At 47.8% G+C, this 11,299-nt stretch overlaps 2 protein-coding genes across 2 annotated transcripts in view; one reads left to right on the plus strand and one right to left on the minus strand.

Annotated features, from left to right (window-relative positions):
- Positions 1 to 934, plus strand: part of LOC119350413 (extensin-like) — a 1,656-nt gene extending 722 nt beyond the window's left edge. The window contains exon 2 of the mRNA XM_037618257.1: positions 3 to 934. Within this exon, the coding sequence (XP_037474154.1) occupies positions 3 to 521 (519 nt within the window). The 3' untranslated portion in view covers positions 522 to 934. The remainder of the gene's footprint in view (positions 1 to 2) is intronic.
- A 2,050-nt stretch (positions 935 to 2,984) lies between these two features.
- Positions 2,985 to 7,164, minus strand: LOC119337571 (WEB family protein At3g02930, chloroplastic-like). Its single transcript, XM_037609735.1, has 3 exons — positions 6,938 to 7,164; positions 6,311 to 6,638; positions 2,985 to 6,225 (listed from the first exon to the last, which is right to left on the minus strand). Exons 1-3 carry the CDS (start codon positions 6,955 to 6,957, stop codon positions 3,229 to 3,231), a joined length of 3,345 nt encoding a protein of 1,114 aa, XP_037465632.1. The 5' UTR covers positions 6,958 to 7,164; the 3' UTR covers positions 2,985 to 3,228.
- Between the last annotated feature and the right edge of the window lie 4,135 nt (positions 7,165 to 11,299).

Below are 11,299 nucleotides of genomic sequence, written 5' to 3' on the forward strand. Positions count from 1 at the left end.
ACCCCGCCTTTCATCGCCCCCCGCACCCGCAACACATGCCCATGCCTCCGCCGGGGCCCGCCTGGGCCGACTCGCCCGTCTCTGCCTACATGCGCATCCTCGAGAACTCCCTCTTCAGCGCCACTCCTCCCGGGGCTGCCGCGGCGGCGGCCGCTGCCGCTCATGCTCACGCCGCGGCTGCAGCAGCAGCTGCTGGACGGGGCCCTCCGCAGCACCCTTATCACCCGCCCCCGCCGCCGGTGCCGTCGCCTGGGATACTCCCTTCGCCGACCGGATTTCTCAATTTGCTCTCGCCGACGCCCAGGTCGCCCTACCCGCTCCTCTCGCCGGGATTCCAGCAACCCCCTCCGCTCACGCCGAACTTCCCCATGTTGTCACCGCTGCCAGGAACAGGGATCCTGGGGCCAGGGCCCATGCCGCCGCCGCCTTCGCCAGGGCTATGGTTCCCGCAGTCGCCGTCGGGGCTGCTCTCACCGTCCGGATTCTTTCCATTGCTGAGCCCACGGTGGAGAGATATGTAGCATGCGTCAGCAGACGCCCCTGTAACATTTGACGGTAGGGAGGTAGCTACTGTGATGGGAATTGGTTCATCCGACGGAGGTGAAACAGGTGGGTTGTAGCTCTCGACACCATTATTTGTTGCTGTTAATTGCTGCTGTGCGATTAGCATCAGTCTGTAAGGCTTCGGTAAAGGCTGTTGGTTACATATTTGTAATTGTATAACTGGGGAAAATTTCAATTTATTCACTTTCTTAGCTGCAAAAGGAGGACAGTAAGAACTGGGAATGTTGTAGTGTAGATTCTTGAGTGGCTAGGCTTGAAACATGTAATTGTAATTTTAGTTCAAGAAAGATGAGTTCTTTCTGACAAATATTTCGCTCATGATTGCTGTTGGTATGCCTATTCAGGGAACATAAATATTTCCCCCCCTTTTCTTCTACTTGTATTTTCGAGAGGGAAGGTAACTTGTCATTATATCATAGCCCTGCTTATCTGGAAATTAACAATCCAAGTACGATTGAGGTTTAATGCATCAAGGGTGTGTCTATTTCTTCTTGGGAGCATCATGCTATCTTGCGCTAGACATGCTCATACAGTCATACATGAGATAAAGTTTGTTAGTGTGGCCTGAATGTTTATTCACTTCGTATACATGTTATCTTCAATTTAATGTCATGATAGGCAGTAGCTTAGTCAGCATTATTACTGTTCCTTTAGTGTTTTGAAGCAGATCGGTTGTTTGGCAACTTTGGTCAGTCACATATCCCTTTGTTGTATGCAAAATATAATTGTTAGCTTGTATATATAAAATTAGACTTCCTTACTTAAACCTCAGTGCATGGTATGCACCCAAAGAAACATGTTCTTGAAGAAGATAACCTTTCGAGAACTTTATCAGTCAAATACGTGTTCACAGCTTTTGTAATTTGGTTGCAGACATCAATCTTAAAGATGTAATGTTTGGTGTCACACCACCTGACCGTTCTGCCCATTGGAATGTGAAATTGTCTTTATAGTGAATATGTAGTTATCTCTCAGATGTCTTGAAAGGAATAATTATACAATTCACTGCTGCAATAGAGTAGCAGGATTCTGATCAACAATCTGTCAGTTCTGATCTGTACAGATCTTCAAGTGTTTTTATTAGTAGCAACCATGCATGTCATGTTAGTTAGCTTACAAGTGTTCAAAATGTTCTTACATGTTGTCGTAACCGTAAACATCTGCTGGTAGGTGTGTTACATTACTTTTTGGGCTGAGGACATGCTTGAAGTTCCCTACAGATTAATGTGTGGGACCGTTGTAGCTTCATCCAAGTTTGTTCTTTCTGTCCTGAAAGCACCAGGACAATAACACATCTTATTATTGATACGGCCCTATTGTACCTGTGAAATTTGTGACAACAACTGAAAAAAAAAAGGAATCTAGCTTTGCTAAAAAAAAAAAGTCCGAACTACCTTTGCTGAATTATATCTAAGCTGAACAGGTCATGGCGTGTCCGTGTGAAGAACAATTAGTTTGATCATATCTGCGACCGTCCAATCAACCGGAAATTTCGCAGCTATTCATGTCTCTGGTCAGATAAAGAAGGGCTAATTCCAGTAAGCATTAGTTAGATCGTGTATATGTATTTGTTTTTATGAACAGTTGACTTCTGAATGAGCAACCTGGTTCCTTGTGTGTGGACGCATGAACTCGGACAGTAGACTAAACTGTGTGTTGCAAGCAACTCTGTTGATCTGGCACTAACCTGACTAAACTAAAGAAAGTGAAGTGGCTGTCATGGTCTCATCATCATGTGTGTTTTTCTTATGCTTTCTTTTATCTCTCAGTTCTTGTGAAGAAATCAGCGTGCACCTCCAAAAGAGAACGAGGAATATGGGAAAAGGCTCAGAGATGATGATGGTGATGTGCCTTGCTCCGCACACTGACCTGTTGATCCGTCCATCTGCTTGCTTGCTTGCTTGCTATTGTTTGTTTGGCAGCCAACAATTGTTTACCAGAGCTACTGGCTAGGCCAGATGTTCTTCAGCAATTATTGAATGAATCTGGAAGAAAATATAAACCGAAGGCCAAAAACCATGGACACAGCCCATAAGCTAGTTATTGACCCATTGGATGGCTCCAAGAGGCATGTAGATCCTAATCCCTTGAGATGTTTGTGCAGCTGGAGACGACAGGGACATGCCATCCCATCCTGGGCGGTGCTGAGCCTCCCAGCATTTAATGGTAACATTCTTCAGTCTTAAGTCCAGTTTTACTTTCCTGAACAACTTGAACTGAACCTCTTTTTCCTGCTACCTCAAAGCCCCCTTGGATGAACGTTACAGTTAGTGGGAAAACAAAACCTGCTACGTAGATATTCTCATAGCTGCAGTCCAGAGCGTGCATGATAATACAAGCCCTTAAAATAAGATATCGAATTTGGCATTTAGCATCTTATAATATATAAATGAATGGTTGCCGAACCGATGAATCCTGAATGTGCCGCCAAGGTACAGAAAGAATTAACTAAATGACAGGGATACAAATACAATGCAAGTGGCTTTTCTCTTTCTTTCTCTAGATAGTGGGCACAGCTACTCGCGTCATGTGTCCTTTTATGGTTCACACCTCCACTTGCTACAACCACAGTAGTTGAAAACTGTTCAAAAATTCAGAAGGAAAATAATGACTTTTTTTTTAAAAGAAGTAGTAACAGTTTGAGTTTTTTTCTAGGCTAGGAGCCTAGGAGTGTTTGTTCAGCTTGGTGAAGTGAGCTTTCTTCTTCAGCATGCTCCCGAATTTCCTCAGCAATGCCTTCTTCTTCTTCTTATGGCTGTGATGCTCCTGCTTGAAAGATGATCTCGGTCCATGCATCAGAAGGCCACCCATTTGATCTGCAGCTCCGTCTTCTCCCTGCGAATCGATCTCATCGTCGTCGCTCGACTCGGTGTCTACGCCACTGCTCATCATCCCTTTGCACAGGTCATCTTCTAGGATCTTGCTGTTCTCCATGGAGTTAGCCTCCACTGACACCTCTCTTTCATGTTTCACCTGCCTGACCGTCTCCACTTCCACATGCTTGATCTCCTCGAGCGCTTGGACGATCCTATCGCTGTTCCTGCGATCTTCATGATCGCCTCGCGCGGCGTTGTCCATCGGCGAGCACATCATCTTCCGGAACACATTTGGCTGCTTCTCCGGGCTCCGACCAGCTGACTGATCTCCTCCTTTCATGGCGGTGGCCTCTGCGAGCATTGCAGCCAGCTCGTCGGCCTTCACTCGTGCAGCCGCTTCCCTCGTCCGCAGGCCATCATTCTCCCGTGCGATGCTCTGGAGCTCCTCCTCCTTCTCGGCCAGTGTCTCCTTCAACCTCAGGCTGCTGATCTTCTCTTCCTCTGCCGTCAGGTTGGCCTCAGTGATCTTGGACTCCACCAGCCTCAGCTTGCTCTGCAGCTGCACCATGTTATCCTTGGCATCCTTCGCCTCGTGCTCCGCCGCTCTCTGTGATTGGAGCATGGTGTCCATCTCCAGCTTGACGAGTAGTGTGTTGGACTTCTCAGCACTCCTAGCTGCCTCTTCCTCTCCGGCTTTCCTCGCCGTTGCCTCTGCCAGCAATTTCAAGGCTTCGTCGGCTTTCGCCAGAGCGGCCTCCTCTCTGAGCCGCAGCTCAGTGACTTGAACACCCAAAGCAAGCACCTCCTTCTCCTTGGTTGACAGCAGATCCTTGAGGCATGAGCTCTCGGCTGCCATTGATTGTTCTGCACTCGAGCTTGCGGCATCCATCAATTTTGAGGCTTCCTCGGCTTTCGCCAGAGCGGCCACTTCTCTGAGCCGCAGCTCAGTGACTTGGTGATCCAAAGCAAGCACCTCCTTCTCCTTGGTTGACAGCAGATCTTTGAGGTGCGAGCTCTCGGCCACCATTGATTGTTCTGCCCTTGAGCTTGCGGCATCCATCAATTTTGAGGCTTCGTCGGCTTTCGCCAGAGCGGCTGCCTCTCTGAGCCGCAGCTCAGTGACCTGATGATTCAAAGCAAGCACCTCCTTCTCCTTGGTTGACAGGAGATCCTTGAGGTGGGAGCTCTCGGTCACCATTGGTTGTTCTGCACTCGAGCTTGTGGCATCCATCATGGTACGGTTGAATCCTTCTTCCAGTTGATGAACCAGCTGTGTTTTCTCTGCCTTGAGCTCCTGCACCTCCTTCTCTGCAACTGCAAGCGACTCCATGAGCTTGCTCATTTCTGACTTGACATAGCTTGCCTCCTCCTCTGATCTCCTGAGCATTTCCGCAAACCCGACCTCCTTCGACACCCGATCATCCTGTAAAATCTTGGCTTCTGAACCCAACCTCTCGACTGTTTTCTTGAGGTAGTTGGATTCATTAAGAATCAACTCGTACTTCTCTTTTGCATTCTTGGCCTCTGATTCCAGCATCTCAACTTTTTTCTTCAGGCAGTTGGATTCTTGAAGCATCAGCTGGTACTTGTCTTCTGCGGTCTTTGTCGCGGTCTTCATCTCGGATATCTGAAGCTGTGCATGATCCAGCTCGATCTGCTTTGCCAGGACCCTCTCCTTGGCTTCTCTTGCTTCTGCTGACACCTGACGTAGAGCAGCTGCTACGTCTTCGACGCCTTTCTTGGCCTTGTTCCTCTCCTCCCTGGCCTCATCGAGCTTCTGCTGAAGCCTCACCTTGTCTCCGCCGAGCCTGCCGACCTGCGAGCTCGCTGCCTTCTCATTGCTGACGACCTGCCGATGTGCCTCATTCAGTAGCTCGTGTTCAGACCTCAGTCTGTCAATGGTAGCCTGCAGTTCAGATGCCTCCTTCCCCACGATGTCGAGACGTCTGTTCGTCTCGAGGAATCCTTCCTTGTACTCGCTCGCTTCGCCTTCTGATGCCGCAGCCTTCTCTGTCAGCTGGAGGAGCTGCGACTGTGCTTCCTTGAAACTCTTTGTCAGCGACGCCAGTGCCTCCTCGTTGGATTTGTTTAGTGAGGTGATCGCCACTAGGCGATCTTCCAGCGCCGCTGCCTTGGTCTTCCACCCTTGCGCCGACTGGTCTGCATCGATCTCTGCCCTCTTGGCGTATGCAATGTCGACCTTGAGCCCCTCGACCACTTCTTCTGCTCTGACCAGCTTCTCCTGAAACGCCATTGCTCTCTGGAGCTCAGCTCGCAGCTCTGAGGCTTCGGACCGCAGCTTGTCGATGATCTCTTCTGCTCCTTTTTCTCTGCTCTCCGTCTCAGACTTGAGCCGGGCCACCTCAGCCATCAGGATCTCCATCCTTTTTGCATTTCCGCGTGTGGTCTTCTCGGCCTCGTCGGCACGGCTGAGTGCCGAGTTCTTGGCCTGTGCGGTCACCGCCAGCTCACCCTTGGCATTCTCGAGCTCCTTGGTCACCTTAGCGAGGGAATTGACGTCCTGGGCATGGCGTTTCGTGACGTCGGCGTGCTTCCGCTGCCACTCCTCCTTCCTCCGGGCGAGCTCGATGCTCGCCTGCTCCCGCTCGACGGACTTGAACCTCTCGATCTCCAGTGCCTCTTCCGCTCGCCGCTGCGCGGCGAGGGACTCCTCGAGCTTCTGGTAGGCCTCGTCGGCCAGCGTCTTGGTGAGCACCAGGTCGTCATGGACCTGGGCTCTGTCCCTGTCGATGTTGGCCAGGTGCTCCCTGGCGTTCTTGAGGTCCTCCTGGACGAGGTTCAGCTGTGCCTGCAGCTCCGACGCCTTGGCGATCCTCGGCTGCCTCTGGAAACACAAGAAGATCAGTCACGTGGCGCATGAATGGAATGACAAATACACATGATTTTTTGTTTGTGTTTCGTTGACTCACGTCGGGAGTTTTTTGTCTCACGTCGGGGGTAGTAGAGGTACGGTGCGGCGAGGCCTTGAAGTTCAACCGGCGTTCTCCCGGTGATGGCTTTTGAGCGGCGTCGACGGACTTGTCGAGCGGAGAGGCGGCAGTGGCACGGGCGGCATTGTGTAGTGGGGAAGGCGCCCTGGCCTCTGCTGCTTGCTTGCTTGATCCTGCAGCTGCAGCAGGTTTGGCTAGCCTGCTAACTCTGGGTGCTGAAGCATGAGCCCTGCTGTAGTTGGAACTGGAACTGGAACTGGAACTAGCTGGTTCCTTGTGGTTGGAAGGTTCAGACAGACTTGCCCTGCTTTAATTTCAGCAAGACCAGGCGTTAGATCATGCAGAGTTTCTATTAAAAATTAGTCACTCCGATCCATATTAACTGTGGCTGATTTAGCCAAATCTGTTGAGGGAGTACTACTACTAACTGAAGGACTATCTACGGAAAGGAGCATGAAAATTTCATCTAGGGTTTTGGCAATTTGTACGGCGTTCGTGAGCTAAACGGATGAATTTGTTGAAAGCAGATAATATGCTGAGAACATAAGAGAAAATGGACATCTCAAGTCCTTAAAATGCAGAAGATGGACAAGAATAATCACTTACTTGGGCTTGGATGCGAGCATTGCTGAGTAGTGCCAGAAAGCAGAAGCAACCTTGAGCTTGGACTGCAACAAGGCTAAGCCAGCTAGACCCTTGTTCAAGTTCGCAATCTCGCGCTAGCTTAGCTGCTTTGGAGCCAACCGAAGCCGGGACATGCGCATGAAGGAGAGGATGGGCCTGAGATTGAACAAGAAGAAGGAAGCGATGGTGAAGACGACAGAGTGGCATGCATGTTTGTTTGGGTGCCGGCAACCTGGGATGGCACTCGTCTGCACGTCCTTCCTATGGTCATCAGTGGAATGAAATGGATGCCGTCGTGCGTGTCACCAAGCTCCAGTTTTTCTTTTCTTTTGGAGGGGAACCAAGCTCCAGATACAAGTCAGCCTATAAAGCCCATCTTTTTAGGGGTACCTATAAAGCCCAATTAAAACCTTTTTTTTCAACATCAAGCCCAATTAAATCTTACACTCACAGGCCGATCAGCTTTTGTTTGTCGAAAGGGTCCCAATCTAGTTTTGATAAGAAAAGAGGCCCAAGTCTGACGATCCTCGTCCAAAGATACTTCCAGACGGATGGATGAGATTAAAGTGCTGCAGAAACTTCCAGGCGAATGTTTTACTCTTCTTCCTTTTCACTCCTTGCTGCTGCTGATGATGGGCGATTGCTTGGAGCTTAAGGTCCACCCACCGTGGTCAGTCGCAGCGCACGCGTTATTCTCGCTCACTGACGCACACGCATACTTAGCTCTAACTTAACTGACCCCAAGTAAGAAGCATCTACAATGAATCCGCCGATCAAGAATCGAAGTAGACAAGGTATCCATGTGTTCTGAAGTAGTAATCTGACAACACTCGACGTACACAAAGAAGAGCTCCGAAAAAACTTTGAGATAGAAAAAGCCTGGCGGTTCCTGTCTAATTAGGAGTCTAATCTGTAGGCCAATTAGATCGGGATTAGAGCGTAGCTATGTGGGAGAGATCCTCCTTAGAGTTTTTTTTTAAACAAAACACACAAGACTTATTAATTAGAAATAGCAGTTACATCGTTTATGAGGAAAGGCATAATTTTATTCAGATGTTCCTTAAACCAATCAAACGTCAAAGGAAACCTAGACAACCTAGCAAGTTCGTGAGCAACTTTATTTGCTTCCATGTTACAATGCTCAAATCTAAGAATAGAAAAATCATAAGCAAAATGATAACAATCGACAAAAAATTGCAGCGCTGCACTTGCAGAGTGTCCTCCATTCTTCATAGTGTCAGTCACCTCCAAATTATAAAAATTAACGGCGATTCGGTTGCATCCTAGCCTTTGCGCAAGGGAAAGACCGAATTTGAGTGTCGAAGCTTTAGCTGTCAGGACGTCTGCACACCAATCAGTTTGCTAATTCCTCCAAGCAATGAAATTTCCTTTATCAACCCTCGGTACCGTCCCTGTGGTAACCCTAAGCAAGTCTTGATCCAAAGAAGCGTGAACATTACGTTTGATAAAAACCCACACAGGGCGGATCCAACTCTCTCTTTTCAGGGTGACATTTGGAGAGGAATCGGTAACATAGTTTGTTGTTAGAGCATGCGTTCCCATAGTTATCTGGTAAGCATCTTGAACTATCTCTTCATGAACCGATTTACGCTTTACCCACCACAAATACCAGATGCTAATGACGGTCATCTCACAAGCATTCCGAAGACCCGTAATAGATAAATCCTAATTTGGCAAAGAAGTAAGAATTCCGACACCACCTTACCATCGCGATCAACTTTCACATGCTCTATTGATCCATCCCCATCTCCCTTCAAACCCCCCTTACTTTATTGCACAAAAACAACAAGTGATTTGTATCTTCTAGACCAGGAAAACAAGATGGACACTAGTCCATCTTGCGACATGTACGTGACATGGCATTGCGCTAGAGCAGAAGAAAAGGGGTTGCTCAATCCCAAACAACAAAAGGGCTACTTCTCGGGAAGTAGATTCGTCATTGCCATGGCTTCAACTTTGGCCCATAATCGCATCTCATCCTTGAGCTCATAGACGGGTCGGGAGACGGAAGGTTGTCGACCGTCGGAGATGCATCCATTGCGATGCTCCAATATGGCTCAGGTCGTGAGCATGATGATGTAGGAAAGCCCTCCTTCATTTATGTCAGCTCATTTTGTCTTCCATACTCTCCCCAGTTGAAAGGTTATGCGACGCCCCCATGTGTGGTTTTGGTAATTGATGACATTCTCTATGGACTAATGATTGCATTGAGTTATATTTGAAGGATTTGTCCATAGGCATTTCTTGAAGTACATGTGTTGGTTTCAAGGAGTTTATGAGTTGACCAATGTGCTATTAAGGAATTATCCAAAGATTGGTCATGTGAGTATTGAGCTTATTGCAAGCATGTCTTGAAGAAGAAGATTGATGCTATTAAGGAATTATCCAAAGATTGGTCATGTGAGTATTGAGCTTATTGCAAGCATGTCTTGAAGAAGAAGATTGTGTGATCATTCATGTTTACCTTCAAGACATCATCCAAATGAAGAGAGTTGGAAAGAGTCAAGGTTGATCAAGACTAAGTACAGAGAGTGATTCAAGTTGATCATAACACAAAGCGTAGAAGATACACCGAGTGGGATCAAGTGATCTCACGATTTGGTAAGCATTGTCCATTGCGCTTTGTGTACTAACCCATGGTCTTTGTGAGAGTTCTATGTGGGGTTAGGTTTGCTTCCATGGGCTTGCGTTAAGAGGAAGATCACATACAACCCATGGAGGATGACATCAAATCAAGGTTGTGTTATGCAAGTTCAAGTGGAGCATCACAAAGAAATCATGCTGGTAGCTTTGCTGTCCATTATGGTATCAATGGACTTGTGAAGATGTGCCAAAGAGTGGCTCACTCATAGTGGAGTATGGGGGAGCAATCAACTAGTCTTCATCAAGCGAACGCAATCAAGGAAGGTGGTCCAATTTGAGGGAGTCAAGATCGTCATCATCTCGCTCAAGTGGACTTCGTGCAAGGCAAAGGTTTGCTCTTGATAGGTTTTATATTTTACCGGTCTCATGATGATATTTTGGAGACCGGGTTATAGGATCGATAGTCGTACTATCAAGGAGGGCTCTCAAGTGAGTAGCTTGATCGTAACGTTCGTCGAGAGCTCAAACCATTGCATCCTTGCATCATCTTTATTAATTCTTATTTGTTTTGTCTTTTGAGGTTTTAGAGCTTGTGTTTATCTCCGTGACAAGCTCTAGTACTTCGAAAATGGATTTCACATGCTTCTTTTATTGCATTTTTGGTGTTGGAGGTTTTACTGGTCTTATTCGAAGAAGGGTTCTCACCATTTTCTTATGGGCCTTTTATAATTTACTTCTTATTGTTATTTCTATCAACATTGTGTTAGCCCTTGTCACTAGCTTTCCAATAAACTTGGTTTCATCAAATTCGGAGTTCGTTTGCAAAAGTTGTGGCAGTTTTGGTGTTCTGAAAAGGCTGCAGCGGTACTACCGCGGACAGGAGCGGATGTAATTTTTTACTACCGCTCTAGAGTGGTACTACCGTGGCTACTATAGCGGTAGTACAGCTTCGGACCAAAAACTCATCACAAGTCCAGTGGTGGTAGGCATAGATGTATTTTTTTTAGCACCGCTCGCAAGCAGTAGTACCGCTACCCTTTGAGGGTGTACCGCTACCCCTAGCACCGTGAGGTCGAGCGGTAGTACCGCTCTGTGCGGGATGTGAGCATAACGGTTGGATTTTCCCCACCTATAAAAGGGGGTCTTCTTCCCCAATGAACCTTATCCTTTGAGCTCGTGTTCTTCCCTCATTGTTGACCTTCTTCGAGCTTGCTAACTCTCAATCCCTCCAATGATTCTTGCAAGTTCTTGAGGGAAAAGAGTGAGGAGATCTAGATCCACGTTTCCACCAATCACTTTCTCCTCTAAGTGAGGGGAACCCCTTGGATCTAGATCTTGGAGTTCTTCGTGTTCTTCTTTCGTTCTTCCTCTCATTTTCCTCCCTAGCATTAGTTGCTTTGGTGGGATTTTGGAGAGGACTTGGGCACTCCGTGTGCCCTTGCCATTGCATTTGATGCATCAGTTTGAGTTCTCCACGGTGATACGTGAATGTGAAGTTTGAGAAGCTTATTACTTTTGGGTGTTTGGGCACCCTAGAGCTTGTTCCTCTTGGGTGCCTTGGCGCCCTAGATGATTGGTGTTGTTCGGAGCTCAATCATTATGGTGTAAAGCTCCGGGCAAGCGTCGGGGTCTCCAATTAGATTGTGGAGATCGCCCCGAGCAATTTGACGGGTACCGGTGACCGCCCCCAAGGGTTGCCAAAGTGTACGGGTTCGGTGACCGCCCCCAAGGGTTGCCATT

Source organism: Triticum dicoccoides, chromosome 1B (assembly GCF_002162155.2).
Source record: "Triticum dicoccoides isolate Atlit2015 ecotype Zavitan chromosome 1B, WEW_v2.0, whole genome shotgun sequence".
In the NCBI taxonomy this organism is placed as follows: domain Eukaryota; kingdom Viridiplantae; phylum Streptophyta; class Magnoliopsida; order Poales; family Poaceae; genus Triticum; species Triticum dicoccoides.